This window comes from Aquarana catesbeiana, linkage group LG03, assembly GCF_042186555.1.
Source record: "Aquarana catesbeiana isolate 2022-GZ linkage group LG03, ASM4218655v1, whole genome shotgun sequence".
NCBI lineage: Eukaryota > Metazoa > Chordata > Amphibia > Anura > Ranidae > Aquarana > Aquarana catesbeiana.
Genome location: NC_133326.1, coordinates 186,233,336 through 186,254,983, shown reverse-complemented (window position 1 = coordinate 186,254,983; position 21,648 = coordinate 186,233,336). Strand labels below are relative to the sequence as shown.

The window sequence follows — 21,648 nt, the reverse complement described above, 5'->3', positions numbered from 1 at the left end:
TTGTAATTGGGGGGGGGGGGGTGTTCCAGTAGTTTCACTGATTATTCAATATTTCCACTGCTCTTTTACTGCTTTTTTCACAGCATTTTTTTTTATTGAAAAAGTGAGCACGTCATATAGCAAAAGCTGATAAAATCTGCTTTTGCTGTCTACATTGTGAATAGATATCTATACTGAGAATCACTGCAGATTGGTAACTTGCTACAATGATATAGCAAGAATTCATGCACATGGGCAAAGTCATATATACAATATATGTAAATGGACATCAGTTATCCTGTTACATGGGCTATAGCAATGCACTCCTCATTTATGTAGAGAATAAATACTCGCCTCAGTCACAATGGCAATCCTGCGTTTAGCTTTTCTAAATGCAGGAAAAGTTGTCCCTATAGTATAAACATATTTTATGCTTAACAGATCACTTTTTGTTGTGTTTCGATGTTCTTACTATAACCACTTGCTGACCAATATACAGCAGGTAAAATAAATTTTGAACACGTCACCATTTTTCCTAGGTAAATATATTTCTAAAAGTGCTATTGACATGAAATTTTCACCACATGTCAGTAACAACCCATGCAATCCATACATACGAATAAACCAAAACAAATACGTTCAGAAATTAAGGCGTCTTGAAGCTGTCATTACCAACAAAGAATTTTGTATGAAGTAGTAAATAAATTTCAGTTAGCCTGTTTAATACTTTATTATTACACATAACTTCATTTTTGAACTTATTTGTTTTGGTTTCTTTGTATGTATGGATTGCATGGTTTGTTACTGACATGTGGTGAACATTTAATGTCAATAGCACCTTTAGAAATATATTTACCTAGAAAAATGGGAAATGGTGATGTGTTCAATACTCATTTTACCCGCTGTATGTAAATATACCTCCTGTCAGCAAGTGGTTATTGCAAGATCACAGCTGCAGCCATGATTTGGGATAGTTTCTTTCAGCCAGACATTTTTACAGTGCTGTGAAGAGCTGCCACTCATGGTGATTCTGGGCTCTCCCCTTTCACCAGGGAGCCCAAGACTGTGGTAAGCAGCCAAAACAGGTTCATGCAGAAGACATAGAAGAACATCTGTTCCCCCATCTCCTCTGTGATAAATGAACCCAGAAGCAACAATGATTTTGTCACTTCTAGTTTTAGAGCTGTCCAGCTAATCAAGCATGATCAAGTCAGCCAAATCCTCATTTCAAAAACCTCCAAACATATTCTTGTCCTACAGTAGTGCAAGCAGCCAAACCCTACATGAGGTCTAATGCCGCGTACACATGATCGCACATTCCGTCAACAAAATCCATGTTTTTTTTCCGACGGATGTTGGCTCAAACTTGTCTTGCATATACGCGGTCACATAAATCTTGTCGGAATTTCCGAACGTCAAGAACGCGGTGACGTACGACGAGCTGAGAAAAATTAAGTTCAATAGCCAGTGCGGCTCTTCTGCTTGATTCCCAGCATGCATGGAACTTTGTGCGTCGGAATTGTGTACACACGATCGGAATTTACGATCCAAATCTCAAATTTTGTGTGACGGAAATTCCGATGGAAAATGTCCGATGGAACCTACACACGGTCGGAATTTCCGACAACAAGCTCCCATCGAACATTTTTTGTTGGAAAATCCGACCATGTGTACGGGGCATTAGGCTGCTTTGAATTTAGTAGCAGTGCAGTAGTGATGTCCAGCCATTACAGGAAGCTGCATAAGGTGTAAATCACTGGCAGGATCAACAGGTATTTGTGAGATTTTTCAGCAAGACTAAGGAAAAACGGTAAGAGCAGATGAACTTACAATCTGGTGCTGCAGAACATTTTTTTTTATGGAACACCATAGTTCTACTTGAAGAAAATGGTTATAATGTGTGCATAAATATGAAAAAAGTCTTTATCGTTGGTTGCGCAGATGTTCAAACATCTATTAAACAACGTTTTTGTGGCAAACCCCACTGCTTCTTTGATAAAACTGTCCATTTAAAGTTGAATTTTGTAAAAATAAATACATCAGAAATTGGAAGCTAGGGGGCGTGTCCTGGACGTGAAGCTGGGAAGACGTACAGCTACTGAGCTCTCCATACCCAGCTCTAATCTGCCACCATCCACTGCTCACCTTGCCCTGGTGAAGCCCTAGATCGCCTTCCCTGGTATTTGGACTGCTCCTGCCTTGGTCCAGGGGACTATTGCTGTTTGTGGCTGACTGGTCCCGGATCTGTGGCCGACTTTACAGCCCGGTGGCCCCCGCCATCTTGGGGCCTACAGTCCGCACTGCGATTTCTACACCCTACGATCGCCATCTGCAGACAGAACGCATACCTCGGCCTCAATAGTGGGACAGTCCGCCTCTGGAAGACTTTGGGAAGTGTTCCAGCCGGAGGAAGGTGTGAGAGACTTCCCTTTGCAGACTTCCTCTGCATCACGGCCGGCTGTTCTGTGGAGGCCTCCGGTCTCGACCTCGGATCTCCTCCCGGGCCACAGTAAGTAGCATCTCCCCACAGTCGACACCCCCAGAGGTGTCCGTCCTCCTGTGAAGCGCTGCCCGTCCTCGGTTGGAGGTTTTGGGCCTCGGCGGAGCGGATCTCACTGGTTCGGCGGCTGCTCCCCAGGAAAGTACGCGGCTTCGGCCTACACCTGGAGGATGGCGGCCATCTTGGTACTCCAAGGACTCCCAGGCACATTTATCTCCCTCCTGACATTCAGCTGGCCATTTTTCCACGAAGCTTTTTGGGGACCACCTGCCCTAATAATCACCCCCTCACAAGTACTATAGGGGTCCACAGGGCTGCTGATCATCGGCCCCGCCAAGCTTAACAGTCCTTCGCCCTATTATGTCAGCTGTTTTCTAAGTGACTCCTGGACCCTTGTCTGCTCTCCGAGACCTCCGAAATGTTATATTAGCTATGTTTAGCCCCGGAGGTAAGCCTGCCTGAACATTACACTTCCCAAGCACCTCATGGACAAAGTTGGCCAGCAGCAGCGTTACTATAAGCCACAGTTTGGGTCACGTGAGGAAACAAATATGGAACGCATTGTTACTAGGCCACAACCCACAACCTTGAATTCCTCCGCGAACCCATTCTCCACGATGGATCCATCCCTAGTTATGGAAGATGCAGAGAACCCTCAACCAGCTAATACCCAAAGTCAAGCTCTCAACCCATCATCCCCACATAAGTATCTCACCCCTGATATTCTGGACGCTAAACTACAGCTTTTGCTTCAACAAATCATGTTTAACGCCTCGGCAGAGGTAAGCAAATTGGCAAACGAACTGAGAGGGCAAATAAACCAAATTGGGGAACGTACAGATACTCTCGAAAATAAATTCGATGAGATGGTGGACTATGTTCAGGCTATGGAGGAAGAAAATCACAATCTGTGTCTCTCGGTTTCTCAGTTACAATTACAACAAGAGGACTTAGAGAACAGAGAGAGGAGACAAAATCTGCGATTCAGAGGATTTCCGGAAACGGTAGGAGACCCTGACCTACGTACATATCTCTTGGGTCTTTTTAACACCCTGGCCCCTACAGTGGTGGACATAGACTGGCGCCTGGACAGGGCACATCGGTCCTTGGGCCCAAAACCTCCAGCTGGAGCTAGGCCCAGGGATGTTATAGTGAAGTTTCACTTTTTTAAAAGCGAAGAGGCGCTGACCTTGGCCACACGTAATAAATCCCAAATTATGTACAAGGGTGTGAAACTGCAGATTTTTAGCGACCTCTCTCCCATCACTCTTGCTAAACGAAGGAAGCTGTGTCCAATCACCTCCTATCTGCAACATCATAAAATTCCATACCACTGGGGTTTTCCCTTTCGCCTTGCCATGTCAAAGGAAGGTACCCAGTACACCCTACATGACTTACAAGAAGGCGAGGCCTTCCTGAGAAACCTCGGCCTGCCTCCTCTTCCGGAAGAAGATTTGATCCCTCCTGCCACCCAGGTCCGTCTACCACCAAATACTCCTAGTCGCATCTGGACACCCATTCGGGGTAAATCCAAGAAGCACCTCTCTACACCCCAGCGTCCACGCTCCTCCAAACAACCACTTTGAATCTTCTGTACTGTTCTTCTTTTGGACCCTTTTTTACTCCTTGCCTTCCGTTTCTTCTTGTTACAGATGAAACGAAGCTTCACTGCTCTGGTTTCATAAAGTTTTGTATCTACCCTGTTTCTTGTTCGGGGTAGAATTTTTTTTTTTTACCACCCCATGAGGTACTTTCTTTAAAGGCTTTTGCACCTTAGGCAACGACTGCTCCTGTTCTTCAGCTGACTTTTCATTTTTATTGTGAACAGGTTTCCTATGGTCAGTTCTATTTTACATGTTACTAAGTTCATAAGGTGAGCAGCTGGCCCCTTCCCCTTTTTTCCTATCCAGAGTCTCCTGATGGAAGTCCATACATGCCCCTACCAAGCCTTGGATTAAATCCAGGGCTCCCTGAGATGGAGTAACATCTGAGGCTTGCGAAAATTTAAGTATTTTGTTTCTTTTTTCTGTTTTGCTTGTTGTTTTTTTTTTTTTTTTTTCCTTCATATGTCCATGTTTATAGATCAGCCTTATAGGTTGCAACCACAATGTTTCTGTTTCTTTGCTTCAAAGAGTCTTAACTACAGAGTTCATTTGGTAACACTCACATCCCGAGGAGTTACTGCTAATGATACCATTCACAACCAGAATTATACATATTCCTTTATTGTCGATATTGTATTGCTCCTCTCCCATACTATCTGTACACAAGCCTATCTGAATAGAATACAGTCATGGCCCTGAAGATTATGTCGTATAATGTGAAGGGCCTAGGTTTTATTAGTAAACACTGGATGGCTCTGAAGGACTTCAGAGCCTCAGGTGCAGACGTGATAATGATCCAGGAAACTCACTTCCGGGCAGGAGGTTCATTTAATTTTGCCTAAAAGTTTTTCCCCACCTCCTTCCTTGCCTCTGACTCCACGGGCAAGGCGGGAGTGGCAATTCTGATTAGGAAGTCGTGCCCTGTTAAGGTCAAAAACTCCCATGCAGACCCCCACGGGAGATTTCTTATTTTAAATTGTGAATATATGTCTGCTTCCTTTACTCTTGTTAATCTCTATGCCCCTAATATGGGCCAGATTGAGTTCCTAAACAAACTTTTTGATACCCCTCAATACTGCACACAACCTTTTATAATCGTTGGTGGGGACTTCAATTTGGTTATGTCACCCTCTAGAGATAGACAGACCCTCTTTAGTACTGTACCATCCAAAAAAATCTCGTCCCAAGCTAATGCTTTTCGTAAATGTATTAGGTCCCGCCGACTATTCGACTCATGGAGGATCAAACATCCCTCTGCTAAACAGTTCACGTTCTGTTCCCCAGCTCATAAAATGTACTCACGCCTCGACCACTTTTTCATCTCAGCCCCACTCCTCTCCTACGTGGTCGAGTCAGACATATCCCCTATTACATGGTCGGATCATGCACCCATCATCCTGGATCTAATGCTTTCTCAGGTCTACAAGAAATCCTGTCATTGGCGTCTTAATGATCACCTCTTACAGTCCGAGGTATCCCATTCTATTTTAACAAAAAGTTTGGTAGACTATTTTCAGCTCAACACTGGGTCGGTGTCGGGGGTTTCTACTCTGTGGGAGGCACACAAGGCTGTATTTCGTGGTGCATGCATAGCTGAAAGTTCTCGATTGAGGAGAGATAGAGCTGGACTTTTACAGTCCTTGACATCCGCTCTGATAGCTGCGGAGAGGAGGCTCCCACGGTGGAGAAATTACGTAAAGTCACCTCCCTCAGGGAACAAATTAAATCACACAGATCCTTACTCTGGATGAAGCAGAAATGTTATGAATACTCTAATAAACCCCATAGAATGTTAGTCAATAAACTATGCCCACGACCATTCAGTTCGTTTCCTGACTTTCTCCAACAGGCAGATGGGTCTAGAGCACACTGCCCTCACGAGATGTCCAAAATGTTTGGCGCATTTTACAGTGAACTCTATAACTGTCTGACTTCGGAGAATCACTTCAATTTCATCCAGGAAAAGTCTTTTTTTTTTCTAACATAAAACTTCCGAAATTATCTGTAGCAGATTTAGATCTGAGGAACTGAGGAACTTCTGTCCATAATTAAGACTCTCCCACTGCATAAATCACCCGGTCCTGATGACTTACCATACTCTTACTACAAAGCCTTCTTTGATATTTTATCCCCGCACATGTTATCTTTGTATGATTCTCTACTTAAAGGCACTTCCCCACTTCCACACTTTTCTCACTCTTATATCTCAGTTATTCCAAAGCCTGGTAAGGACTCCTCTATTCCGGATAGTTATAGACCCATAGCCCTTCTAAATTCAGACTATAAAAAAAATTTACTAAAATACTTGCATCCCGGTTATCCAGGTTTATCCCCAAACTGATACATAGTGACCAAGTGGGCTTTGTCCCTGGCAGACATGCGGGGGATAACACCCGGCGTACGATAGATCTGATAGATCTCCTGGACAGGTCGTCTCGCTCAGCACTGATTCTAAGTTTGGATGCACAGAAGGCCTTCGACAGGCTGAGTTGGCCTCATATGTTTGCCACCTTAAAAAAGTATGGTTTTAGTGGTCCTTTCTTAAAAGCTATGGAGGCTCTTTATACGACTGTTACAGCTCAAGTGCGGATGTCATCCTTCTTATCGCCCTGTTTTCCCATGACAAACAGAACTCGGCAGGGGTGCCCCCATCACCATTACTTTTCTTTTATGTTTAGAACCACTAGCCGAGTCCATCCGCTCTCATCCGGATATTCGGGGAGTAGTGATGCAGCAGGGGGAATATAAATTGTCACTTTTTGCAGATGACATCCTGCTTACCATTACCAACCCATTAATTTATCTCCCCTCATTACATAAACTATTGGCTTCCTTTAGTGCCATATCTGGTTATAAAGTTAATACTTCCAAAACTAAAGCCCTCCCCATACACATTACATCATCTCAACTGTCTCAGCTCAAAGACTCATACCCCTATAAATGGTGCAATGCCTCTCTCAAATATTTAGGTGTCCTTCTTACCCCCTCCTACTCATCCCTCTATTCTGCTAATTTTCCCCTGATTCTAGATATTAACAAATCCTTGTCAACCTGGACGAAAGATCCTTTGTCCCTATTAGGTAGGATCAATGTCCTTAAAATGTCTATTTTACCTTGATTTCTTTACCACTTTGAAACACTACCGGTTGCCCTGCTTTCTTCTCAGCTAAAAGCACTTCAGAGGAGTTTTTTAAAATTCATATGGGAAGGTAGGGCTCATCGCATTGCGAGCTCGTGGTTTTCTCCCTAAGAGGGAGATAGGCCTATTGAAGGAGCAGTGGCTCCGAGCCCGTAGCCTTCTCTCAACCTCACTGCTAGCCCTCCTCCCTGGACGATCCCTCTCCTGGATACCGAACCTAGAAGCAGACGGACGACCTGTGACGTCATGCACGCTCCACGTGGCGCTGATGGCCACAGAAGGAGCTCCCGGCTGGTAATCCACCTTCTGCAGCCCAGCATCCCTGCAGCAACACCACCACAGGATCAGAGGGAACACCGAGGACCACATACCTATACAGATGAGCCTTTTATATGTTTTTATCCTGTAAGTGTGTTTTTACCTGGTGTCATTAAACATCATTTGTTAATACTACTCTCAGGTGGCTCTTCCTTCTCTACCCCTCTCTCATCCATCACAGAGCCAGCTCTCTGAGGACAGCAGCCGCCTAGCCTACCAGCCTACTGTAACCATTACATTACCGGTTACCACTTAACCCTTGAACTTCCAGCCTGTCCCCTATGGACTAAGTTGCTCAGCCCTTTATATCTCCTGTTATATATGGACTTGTGTGTTTGCGCTTACAGTTACCAATACTCTGTTAATCTCTTACATTTTGCTAGCTGCCAAAAGGCTTATTCCACTATGCTGGCTGTCCAGTACACCTCCTCTATGGTCTAGATTTCTGCAACTAGTGGCTGAGATACGGAGGATGGAGTCCCTAACGGCATCTGTACATGATTCCATTCAGCAATTTACTAAAGTGTGGGAACCTTGGGATCTATCGGAATATGGGTCTCCTATGCCAACCACCGCCTCCTAATTTATATTTATATTAGCATAACGGTGTCTTTGTTCATTCTCCCTCCCCCTCTCCCCATTGCTAATTATCCCAATTGATGCTTTAATGGTCTTCTATTGAATATTTTATATCCTCCCAAAAGCCTCTACCCTTCTTATATTCTTGACTGTGTTTTGGTTTTGGACTCTAATATATACCTATAAGTTGTTTATAATTTTTGATAAGTGATACAGTGCACCTCTGTGTCCTGTATCTGTGGACATGGTTTATGTACACCTATGAGTTCTGCATTGTCATCTTTTTTGTATGTTTGTAAACATTGCAATTTTTTTACTAGTTCAATGTACATTGTATAACGAGTTTACATGTATCTTTTCTTCTTTTAATAACCCAATAAAAATACAATTTTGAAAAGAAATTGGAAGCTAAGTTCACTTTTGGAGCATGTTACATGTTACACCTGTATTTAGGGTGTAACATGTAACATACTCAAACACCTCCCCCTGCAAGCCCCTCAATTTCTGTAAGTATCATCTTCTTGCGGTCCCTGAATAGCTAAACTTGACAGGGGAAACAACACATGGAGCCAGTCTGTTGTTCTGCAGTGGATGGAAAAAATGCTCGTAAGAGAAAACAGCAGAGTGACAGACAAACAAGCTCACCAGCTTGCTGCTTCTCCTCTAACTTTTCAGTCACAGGGTAGGGTGGGGAGAAAACCTCTAAGGCTAGGTTCACACCTATGCAATTGTTGCGACTCGTGTTTGTGTGGGCACACCAGCATATTCATTACCTGTGGGAAACACAGGAAAAAGGTCCCTGCACCTTTTTAAAATCACAGCTGCACAGGAAACTTATGTTGCTTTAGCACCATGTGATTTCTCGTAACCAAAAACGTACTGCGTTTTTAAATGCGGGGGGGGGGGTTTGTCAGCAGCACGGTTTGCCTGCCAAGAACTGTGGGTGCAAGAATGCGTGAAATCTTAGTACAGGATAAACAGCAATATAAATCTTTTGTAAGGTTTAACAGCCCCCTTATTTATATATAATCTGTGTATTGTAAGATTGGGGTGATTAAAATCAATTGGTAGGTGCGTTTACAATGAGTTGTGCCAGTCCAAAACTGTATTTTAAGGGCACGGCAGCTCACTTTTATTTAAAAGCAAGTAAAGGTCATATAGATCTCTTTCCACGCAGGGGGGCTCCCATCACTGCAAAGAAATATCATTCAGCCTCCTGGCTCTCTTGTGGTAGCTTTACTGCTCTGAGTACCTCTGCAGGGTCTGCTGACCATCAAATGCATCCCAGGGTTATGCACAGACGCTGTACTTTAGCTCTGTGTTTCCTTGCAGCTCCCTAGCTGCACTTGTCCCTCCTGGACTCTCTCTACAGCTTTCTGGCTGCTCCTGTCCTTTCAGGCTTGGTCCCTCTTCTGTCTTAACCTGACCTTGATGCACTGCAGCATTTCACACTGCTCACCTCAGACATGCTGACCTCCCTCAGGATGGTGGGGCCCTGAGCGCTAACTCTATTATGAAGACAGCACACACCTGAATAATCAGTGTGCTTGCTTCTCTCTAAGGCTACTTAAACACTGTGGCAGTGGCGGCGTTAGCGGTAAAGCGACGCTCGTTTTAGCGACGCTTTACCGTTGTTATAGTGGCACTTTCGTGATGCTTTTTGGGGGAAGCAGGCCACTTTTAACCCCAAGAAGGGGTTAAAAAGGGGTTTAAAGCACCCGTGATGCGACGCTTCGGAAGCAGTGCCCATTCATTCCAATTGCCAGGGGTGGTGTGAGAGCGTTGTATGCACTGCTCCCACACCGCCCCTAAGATGCTGCTTGCAGAACTTTTTTTCCTGTCCTGCAAGCGCACAGCCCCAGTGTAAAAGCACTCGGGATTTCACACTGGGGTGGCTTGAGAGGCAGTTTTCAGGAGCTTTAGAGGCACTTTTTTTAGCGCTAAAACACCTGAAAACTGCCTCAGTGTGAAAGGGGTCTAAGGCTGGGTTCACACTTGAGAACGCAGCAGCTCACAGCAGGAGTCCGGTGCAATCCCATTCACTGTTTCAGGTCCAAATTCAGCCCAAATTTTGGCCTGAACTCTGACCTAAAATAGACCAAAAGACGCACAGGGCTCCTGTGCAATTCGCGACATAGAGAGCCAGTCACAATCTCCTGCTATGCAAATTGGATGTGGGGAAAAGCCGCATCCAATTTGCAACATTGTAAACCCAGCCCTAATCTGACGTAAACCACCATTTTACCGAGTAGCACGGGGTCCCCCTGCTACAGTTTATACTGTAGTTGTTTGGAGTTCAGCTTTAAATATTTGAATATAGAATTTTAAATTTGAAGATGTAGTGTATAAGAGGTAGAGTTACTATGCTTAACCTACTCATTGGTGGGTATTTTAACTGATCTCTGCAACAATTTGAAATATTTTAATCTTTTTCCTCCAGCGCACCCTCAAATGTTAGCACAATCATCCACATTATCTACCTCCCTAATGAAGCCAAAGGTGAAAATGTGAGGTTTCGATGGACACAAGAGAGCACACAGGCTGGAGATGTGTATGAGGCATGCTGGGCACTTGACAACATACTGATCATCAATGCTGCATATAAGCAGGTTGTGTTAGAAGATAACCTTGACCCAATGGACACTGGAAACTGGCTTTTCTTTCCTGGAGCTACTGTCAAGGTTTGTTTGTTTTTTTATTTCATATTCTCCTCTGCCATTAGATATTGTCCTGAGTTGTGATTGATAATATAGTTAGTAACAGTAAGAAAGTGACATCTAGCAACATTCACAAATTCATCCACCTGTTTTAGCCGCACAGTGGTTAGTGATAAGGTTGTAAGTCAGTAGATAAATATGCAGAGTACTGACTTGAGATTGTGATATAGGAACTGCATTTACTAATTTAAGGTGGTATTAAACACAAAAGCAACTTTGTTTTATTGCCGCTTACCAATTCTTAGATGTGATGGCTGCATTCGTTTTCTTTTTTAAGCATTTTTTCTTCTATTTTCATATAGTGATCAGGCCAGTAAGTCTGTTTTTTTTGCAAAAAAACAACCTTACTTGCAGATGTATCGGCTACAGGGATGAGACAAACCACTTAACGCTGCAATCATTAGTTTTATTTATGTAAAAGCTTTATCCCTAAAGGAAAAACAAGTTTGCTGTAACTGCTTATAAAGTGTTAGCTGGAGTTCAGCTTCATTTTGTTAGTGTGTTTAAATCTACTAGTACATCTAATACCCCCCTCCTCCCAGACTGACAATGCTGCTGTCCAAAGGTGCCCCCTGTGCTCCCTTATCCAGAATAGGGGGACTCTAATACAGAAGGTGTTTTTGGCCAGATCACCAGGTGAAAAAAGACAGAAAAAAAGCTCAAAGAAAAATAATGAAGCAATCACTTCCAATGATTAGTAAGGAGCAATATATAACATTTTTGGTTTTTAGTTTAATACTGCTTTAAAGTAATGGAAAGTCAATTACAGGCTCAAAAGCTTGCAGGTTTAAAAAAGGTGCACAGCTTGAATAATGATGAACAATGGTATTATAAACACAATGTCTCTGTGAAGGTTTTAAATTATCCAGGCCATGAAATAGCGAGTAGTCATTAGGCACATTCATCTGGATATGTTTTATTAAAAGAGAAGTACAGTCAAAGCTTGTTTGGCTGTACTTCTATAAATCACAGGAGTGCAGTTCATTTTGCACTCCTGTGACCTGTTTTCAGCATACAGCGGGCTGAAGTCCACTGCCTGCTGACATCACCGAGCCTGTTCAGGCTCAGGCAAGATCGCGCAATGGAGTCGGGATCCTCCCACATGCCTGTACCAGCACCTGGCTCAGCCTCTCAGTGAGCTACTGAGGGCCTGAGCCGGCCGCTCCCGCCCCCTCAACAGCCCAGCACTCTAGTGAGTAAGGAGGGGGCAGAGCAGAGAGTGGTGACTCACAGTAACCAGCTCTCTGCTCACAGAGCCCTGAGAACTGAGCGATCGGTGTTGGATCACTCGGTTCTCAGTGTTAGAGTCAGCAGGGGACAGATGCAGCATCGGACCAATGCTGCATCCACCTAGGTAAGTATGAAAAAAAAAATCCCATACATCTCTTACCAAACTTTCACCCCTCATCCAGCTGGTTTCCTCAGCTCCTAAGAAGTTTTCTCCACAGTGTTGGCAGATATTTAAAGTAATACAGTAGTTAGATACTGAGCAAAGTTTTCAAAGTTCATGTAAATGTCTAGTAAGCAGGTAAATATACAGAGCATTACAATCTATAGCCCCTTGACTATTTAGGTTGCTGATTCCTTACATTTGATTGGAAAGTCCCTTTCTGCTGACTTGATGCATTGCCAATTTCCTCAGAGTTCAAGAGGTTCAACGCTTGTCTATCATGCAGTGTGCAAGAGGGCAAACCTTCATACATGCACTTTGAAGGACAACCAGAAGGAGCAGTGCTGGCCATTTAAAGAGATTGCCCCCCCCGGACTATGCTGGATCTGTTATTTAGCTTACCCAGGACCAAAGTGCAGCTAAATGTACATGACATATATACAGAGAGACAGAAGTAATGATACATTTCAATAAAAGTATAACCTTGAAGATGGCAAACAAACGGAGAGAACTCATGAAGCACTTGGTCTATCTATCTTGTTAAGCTTCTATGATAGCAGAGTATGGTTATTAATAATTTCCATTATTCTCTACATGGGTAAATGAAGCTGAAAGAAGCCAGTTATAAATGTATTGTATTTGATTAGCCATCACAGAATACAATTCTGGCCATTTCTATTAGAACTGCATCACCTAATATGTCCATCCATCTGTTTTTGGTTGTGATAATGACCAACTGTTCTGCTCTGTTTCTTTCCGTGTATGTCCTGCCTGTTTGCTCTGTCTCTGTCATTTGAGAAACATGCCAAGTTGTCCTTGCTTTCAAAACTCTGTGTTTTTAAATAATATAATCCTATTACAGTATAACACACACATAATAACAGTGGTCAGCAATAGCTGTACATAAAGGCACAGTGACAATGGTTATGTTGATGTAATGACAGGAAATATTCATGAACTGGGGTCAGAACTGGATCCTTGGGGGTCATGGGCCTTTATTGCAGTTATAATGAATATACTGTATTCGTCAATTTTTCACAGCTCTTAACTATCCGTTTAGCATTCTGGTTTTAAAATATTAGTCTGAGCTGCAAGGTAAACCATAATGGCAGAAAAATTAATTAGAGAAACAAGGGATAAAAAAATAAAGAGAATGTGGGGTACTGAAATACTGACTGTTTGTGTATTTATCATTAGGCCTAATTATTTACTTGCTTTTAAATGTGTTTATACAAAAATAAAGCCAATAGGTAAGCCCACCTACCATATACAAATGCCACATTTTTATTTGGATCATAGATGCTGAAGATGTTAATACAAGTTCTAAAGATGAAAGATGACTGGCACACTTGACAGCATCTCCTTTTTTCCTCACTCATTATAATTGTTCAGACGTCTACAATCCCACATGCAGACTGACAGAGAATAAGAGAACAGTGTTTCATTTAGAGGCTGCCTCCCAGTGTACTTGTCACAATCAGCTAGATTATTGTAGTATGCAGGTTTGAAGATGAGCCAATTAAATCCGGTGCTGACATATTGGAAGGTTGACATAATAAAGCACACTTGGTTCTTTGCATCCTGTCTCCTGTTTGTCAGATTCATTTTTTTCCATAACTAGTAATTATTAACGCAGTTGGATTGGAGTTGTTTTGTTTGACTTGGAATTTAATTTTGTTTTACGAAGGAAGCAGTCTGAGATGCTAAAGGTTATGGCATAATGTTTAACTGCTTAATTTTTTTTTGCTTTATTTGGTTATAGGCTTTCAAGCTTCAGTTTTATTGTTGTCACAGCATACACATTTTAAATATGAACCTCAATTTAACTTTATTGCTGTTAGGGAATATTGGGAATTGGGAACATAGGGAATAGCGCATGTATAGTGACTTTATTGCTGTTGCATAGGGAATAGCACATGTATAGTGACGGGTTCTCCTTAATTAGACATCAGAGGTCTATTAGGCACTCCTCTAAAGCTAACAGAACCCAGAAGTGGTTACATTCTCATTATTTCTGGGTTCTTACTAGCTTGGGGAGATCAGTGAATTAACTGTTCACTGTGCCCCCCCCCATACTTAAGCCAGCGACACTGACATGAGGTCACAGGCCCACAGGTGGGATAGTGGAGCCCAAGAAACTTGGTGAGATGTCCCAGATTCTGGATAGTGCCTGGTAGCTAACTTGTGGCTGTACAGCCACTGGATTGCTTACAACTGAAAGCTGTCAGTCAGCTTGTAATGTTTACATGCATAGTGTGTGTAAACCCCCCCGCTGCTGCCAACACATGACATAGGTTGGTGGCAGCCAATAGGTTAAAGCATAGCTAAACCCAAAAACAAAATGTAATATGCTAAAGCTTACTAATCTATGGATGAAATGGCTGCATACTGTATGTTTTTTTTTCACTTGATAATCCTGCAAATAACACATGTCCTGTTCAGGAGTGGATGCCCGTTACTGGTTTGGATCAAAGTAGTAGCCATGGTTACCACCCAGGCTGAGCTACAAATATGTCTTACACCTCATTCATATATGTGTTGTTGTTTATTTTTCTTCCCTGTTCACAAACATAAATGCTAAATGTATAACATTGATATATCATGTATTGATTTGATATATCAGTTAAGTGCATCTAAAAGCATAAGGATGCTACATTTCTGGCAAGATTATCAGGAATTTTACTGCACTCGCATGTTTTAGCCTGAAAAAATGAAAAACGAATGAAGCCACCACATTTAAAGTGGTTTTAAACCCCATTCATCAAATTTGAACTAAGCACATATATCTGTAGTGTTTACTTGTCACTCTTCAAAGCTCTAAGCATCGTTTCTCCCTGGTGCTTCGTTCCTCTGTTATCAGCATGAGTCACTTCTGGCAAGTTCTCTGACACATGAGATAACATGAGCTAAAAAATGTATGTCGGGAGTGGAGCTTAGAGGGAGAATAGCACGGAGCTTATCTATTCAGAATACAGCTCTGCATGTTCCTCCGTTCCTCTGTCTGTGGAGGGAAGGTGTCCCTTTCCTCCAATCAGCTCTCACACGGTGTAAGTGCAGTCTCTCCACCCTTCCCTATGTACTGCTGGCAGACAAAGAAAGATTTTTAACACAATCCGCACCATTGAAATGGTGTAGAATGGGGAAGACAGCAGATATACAAGTAAAACTTATGTAGGAGGATTTGTTTCATCTCTGTGTATCATCTGAGGCTGTTCACTTCATGGGGTAAATGTGAGGGTTTACAGCTACTTTAAGAACTGTTAAACTGCAATATATTAAGTTTTTGTTCTTGGGGTTAGTTGCTCTTTAGCAGCATGGCTGTTCCCTACTTCAGCCCTTTAATGCTTAATTTAAAATAACCTTTATTTTTATTAAATATATTGTTAAAGCGTAACTGTAGCCATTTTTTTTTAGTTCTGTATAGAGTAAGGAAAGGTTAGAACCTCTGTTTAACTTTCATTGCTGAATGTGTCCCTGCTTTGGAGATGCACCTTTTCTATCACAGAAAGTTATGATTTGAGATTTTTATAATGTTATGGTTGTCTCTGAAATAAGAGGTGAAAGAAAATCTTTCAATTGAGACACCTATTACAGTGACAACTGTCTAAGGGAGGACTTAACCTTAGTTTGGGGAGATTACCTTTCACTTACTCTCACTTGATGCACTTTGCTTCCTGTTGCACCTTAGGGACAAGAATTGAAAAGGAATCTTCCCAAATGGACAGTTTTGGCAGGAGGTATACTTTTATAAATGTATTCTTGCAAATCTGCAAATTTATTCTAGTTACATGTGTTTTTAAGCTACATATGTTCATAGTTGCATAGCTGCAAGTGAGGTTGAATACATATAAATATGATTACATTCAGGCTGTGGTAGTGTTTCGATCTGATTTCAGTTTTAAGAAATAAGCCCCTTAATGCATAATGTATTTTACAGTTTACTGTGATTAGCTTTAAATTTAATTGATTTTGTTTATTGTTCTTGCTCTTTCACACAAATAAATGTTAAACATATACCATATACACCCGAGACTGTAACTGTTTCAGATTCTGAATAATTAATCACAATACAGATATGTTGTAATATTTTGCAATAGTTTTCCATTAATCTCTATCCTATTTATTCATCAACCGCTAATCTCAGCTTTGCTCGTTGCTTAGACTTTAATTAAAAAAAATGTCCTCTCTAAGGAGAAATCAGAAGTGGCAAACATAATCACTTAAAATATTACAGTCATTACAGAAATTGGCTGTTGCATTTTCAATTTGCCCGCAAACTATATTTTCTATTGCCTCCAAAGTGTTCCTTGCATCTGCATTGTTTATCAGCTAATCTGGTTACCAGGAATGTTCTTCCACTTACATGGGCTGACTGACAACTCCTTAATGGATGAAATTGATGACTTTATGCCCATGTAGAGGTGAAGGCAAAGTGGACAGATTTCTTTCCATCTGCTACCAGCCCTTTGCAAGCTGCCTGTCCCCAAATACCCAGCATACTCATTCCAATAAAAGCTATGTCGCCAAAAAATAAATTGTGAGTCTACAGCTGTCTGTAAGAATCCATTGCCCATTGGAGAAAATATGAAGAGAATCATAAACCTTCATCCCTCATGTAAACTGGCAAAGTCATAGAAGCCAAAGAGACAAATCATTCTTCTGACTGGAAAGCACAGCAAAACATGTAATAGGGACATTTACGACCAAACAGACCAATAAGCATCATTATTAGCCCTAAAACTTGTATTTATTGACGCTGTAACTGGGTAGCTTATTATTTGTTAGTGAAAGTATTGGCACACATACTGACTAAGATTTTTTTTACAAGTTTTAGCTCACTCTTTTTTAGATTAAGTGTGAATTACGTGAAGCAACCAACTAGAACACTTAAGATGCTTTTAACCACTTTGTGACTGCAGTAGACTTATATAAGTTCTTTACACATAATGTCCCATGCCACAAGAACATTTATTAGTGATGCAACAGAAAACTAAGAATGTGCATAGTGCATGATCTTTGTATTCAGACCCCTCTGTGAAAATGGCAAATGAGTTATACCCTAAAGTCAACCTAACCAATGCATACTGATGTTGCTGAATTTTGTCTGATGCATTATGACTTTTGGTCATAATGCATGAATAGTGTGCGGGGCCATACGTGGTCCTTAGCACAGCTTGCTGTTGTTTATGTCAATCTTTCTGCTAAGCTTTTTTTAAATGTATGTCTATCTAAACAGCTGTAATAAATAAAGTTTATGTAAAGGGTAAGGGGGTTACAATCCCTGTGACCTTATTAGGGAGATTTACTCTCTCTATTTTTCCTGGTGACCAGTATTCTATTAAGTTCAATCCTGTTAGTCCTGCCCTATTGGGTTCAGTGCTATACTAAAAGTAAGGAAAAATCTAAAATTTTGGGTTGTCACCACAAAAGTAATGGAAGGGAAATCTTTTAATGTGGGCACTTGTTTGGTGATAATTGTCTAATAGGACTATTCTCTTACTTTGTTGAGATTTCTTCTTTCTTACTGTCTAAAGGAAAGGAAGTGATGGGAAATCTACCCAGTGAGACACAGATTACAAAAAACCTAAATGAACGACAGAGGGTTTTAACCCTTCTTTACTCTATCCAAAATAAAAAAAAAGGTTTTGAATTTAGATATACAAACTTGGTGGTTCAAAAAACAATCAAGTATACATTGAGAGCCAAATAATAGTAGTGGTAGTGGTACCTTTTTACCTCACTACTTCATTCTTCTATTGAAAGCAAACCTACCCTTACCTAAGCATAGGTAATGTGTATGTATAGACAAACTTCTTTTTTTTCAGTTTTGAATAGAAGTAGTGTCCCCTCACTTACTGTGTTGGTGAAAAACCTGAAGTAAGAGGAAATCTCCACAAAATAAGGTGAATACCTCTGAATGATCTCAAATGTTTAATTAAACTGCAGAATTATTATGGGTTCCCACAAGGTGAATAGTGTGCAAAATATTCCTCCCAACCATGTAGTACTTTATATAACTATTTATTAGTAACTAGATAAATTTGCTAATGTGGCTTCGGTATGGGATACTGTAGGTAATTACTACCTAACAGCTTCTCACTAAATGAGTACACAGACATCCATGACTGTGAACAAATTAAATATAGCTGAGAGGGAGCCCAGGTGTACAAATTATATTGGAGATGTCACAAAAATGTTGACTATAGTACACAATTTGAGTTTTAATTTGAAAAGGGAGAGCTGCAGCATGACATTAACAGGCTTTACAGTGGTATGAAGCATTACCATTTTGTTAAAAGAACACTGGATATGTATTATCATAAGTGAGAAGGCATAGCCAACAATGGGTCACAGCTATGAGCCACTACAAAAGCAAGGAGGATTCTAAGCTCACAAGGATAAACTGCTGAATGAGAGTAGAAGGCATTAGTGAGTCTCTGGCATAAAATAGACTATCTTTAAAGTATTGGATTGAAATAAAAGCTTACACTGAGTCCCCATCAGAAAGCTTTTAGTTAAGCGTTGAGGGCTTTTTTTTTTGCAATACTTCGATGGCATACAGACAAAAATTGGCTGGGATAGGAAATACACTGGTGAGGAATTATGTATGGATTATAATCATCCGTACACAATTCAAGTTATCTGCTTTTAGCAGAATACCCAGGCTCTTGAAAATGTGCCAACAATGAGGATCAGTGATTTCTGGCTGAACACATTTAATTTTAAAAATAACTATGTCCTTACAATGAGCAGTGCTATGTTAGGCCATTCTGATAGTGACAACGGGGAGGGGCATTGCTTTCAGTCTCATTGACACCTTTAAGTGAAACTGTAATTTACAGGCATACAAATGCCTGAAAATGAACATGCCAAGAAGTTAAACTTATGCAAAATGCATGGCATGCAGTTATAGTTTATTTATTGTCAACCTATAAATGCCTCAATTTAATTCACATAGTGCATGGTAAGGTAATTACCATGTTTCTTTTAAATATGCATATAGTGTGTTACTTGGCAAGAGAACTACTGTATAAGTCTGTGTCCTTGCACTATATGAATCTGGTAGGTCAAAGAACTATGCATTGTAGAAACAGTGAAATTAAAATGGCGTGAGTTGAATTCAATTTCAGATTTAGTTAGTCCTACTCACTTTTTGCTATCAAATTAAAAACAAGTTTTATTTCTGTTAACGTTTAACGTTTAACGTTTAACTTCGCTCTCACTAAATATAGTCATTACCTATTGACTATTCCCATTACATACAACAGTCATAGTACAACATATAAGAAAAAAGTTAATCAGAAATATTTAGCTTTGTTTGAGGTTACTTGTACAGTGACTTTTATGAACAATGCACGAATATCTTAGAATGTTATAGAAACTTTACAATTAATACATAGTGATGTGGAGTATATCTGGATTTTATTATTTTTTTGTCATGAAAAAACATGTAATGTCTTTTTCCTATATCAGTTTTTTAGTTTTATCTTGAACACAAGTTAAAAACACACAGGGGTCGATTTACTAGTGCACTCAGAATCTAGTGCAGCTGTGCATAGCAGCCAATCAGTGTCTAACTTCAGCTTGTTCAATTAGGCTTTGCCAATAAAACCTAGAAGCTGATTGGTTTCTGAGCAGAGCTGTACCAGATTTTGCACTCCTGTTTTAGTAAATAAACCCTGCAGCGTGATTTTAGGGGAAAAAAAACTACTTTGAGTAGTCTTAAACACCTTGACAACAGTATTACAAAATAAATTACAATAATACAGATCTGAATGTTGGCTTGGTCAAAAAACTAAGCCAATTGTTCTTTCTTCTAAGATATAGTACTGCTACTAGCAAGTGACCTTTCACTGATCATGTGTCTTGGTCTAATTATTTTGACCTTTACTATCTACAAATGTATGCACAACATAGAAATTGAAAGTCACAGTGAAACACCGCATTCCTCTCATGAAATGTGGCCCATTGTAGCTGAACTGAGGAGTTGATTGAGATGACAATGTAAAGGATCCCCATGTAAGACGGATGACATTTCGTGCATGCTACCTAAAGCTACATTTTTGCATTAGCTTATTAGATATTATAAATCAGTATTTTAAGTAACCAAAAAACACTGCAATTAGTAATGTATGAATGGTCAAATTCATGTTCAACAGTGTTTATAAAACAATGTTAGTGTAATACAGTATGATTTCTCAGCTATTTTGTTATAAATATATGCTTACTTAAGGACAAAAGAAAGCTGGGGGTGATTTGCTATGCAACTATTTGTTAAGCTACCATGACATCTGTCAAAACTAATGACACAGACTTCACCCAGATCAGATTTATCATTATATAAAGAAAATAAGTAAGTCAAAATACAGTCATTTCAATTTAGGTTAGCATAAACTAGCTTTGTGCATCTGTATCAGGAAATATGGTGTGCTTCTATTCATTTTTTCAAGCTTGTTTTTTAATGAATATCCTGTTTTTATCTTGACCTTATTTTAAACATAGTATAAACAAAGAAATACTGAAACATGTTATACTGAATCCACAGGAGGTCATTTGCTGATGCACATACATTTTCTTGTTTTATGTTAGCTAAAATGGTTCACAGCTGTGGCGTTCCTTGGCTGCTAGTGACTTTTATGGGGCTTGGTAAGGTACATTGGTACTTCTGGAGCCAGGAAAGTACACTGATTATTATATACACAGAGAACTTTGTGGAAAAGTGTGTGAAGATAATTTACCATTCTCCCATGTTGCATTAAACATCAAAGAGTATATGATTTAGCATTCTGGACAGCAAAAACAATTATTTCTCTAGAATCGTGGGGCCTACATGCCTGATCCATTGTACAGATTATTATGGAGTGGAGTAGTGGGTGTGCATCTAAGCATAACCAATATCAAATGTCAGGAATTAATAAAATTGTCATCAGGGCTGTTCACCTTGATCCCAAATGTTTGAAGCCATAAGAAAAATCACTATGCAAGTGCTCTACCACAAAGTGCCATTTGCTCTGGTCTTTTGGTATTGGGTACACTTAAGCTGGCCATACAGCAGTAGTATTTGCTCAAAAATGTTCATTTTTGAAAGATTCAACCTAGTCTCTAATGGTTAGTGGGGTCAAATCAATGTTTTGTTTTTCAACCATAGTCATAGTAAGCCAGCACATATTACAAAATGGCTGTTGTCCTGGAAATCATCTATAATGGCTTACCAGACTACATGACATGACTGCATGTGGAATTTTAGGCAGTGTATGTGGTCACTCTGATATGTGAGCTCAGTACACATAGAAAGGAATGGATGTTTGCTGATACATAAGAAATTGAAACCACTTATCAAGAGGTTCCTTCAGTACTGTACCTTTTAACGCTTCGTGTCAATATAACAACAATGATAATTATATCATATTCTATACCATTTT

At 40.5% G+C, this 21,648-nt stretch overlaps 1 protein-coding gene across 2 annotated transcripts in view; it reads left to right on the top strand.

Moving 5' to 3' along the window:
• RELN (reelin) overlaps positions 1–21,648 on the top strand; it is an 865,607-nt gene that overhangs the window by 371,958 nt on the left and 472,001 nt on the right. For both annotated transcript variants that reach the window (XM_073619618.1, XM_073619617.1), the window contains exon 10: positions 10,560–10,800. In XM_073619618.1, the coding sequence (XP_073475719.1) occupies positions 10,560–10,800 (241 nt within the window). The remainder of the gene's footprint in view (positions 1–10,559; positions 10,801–21,648) is intronic.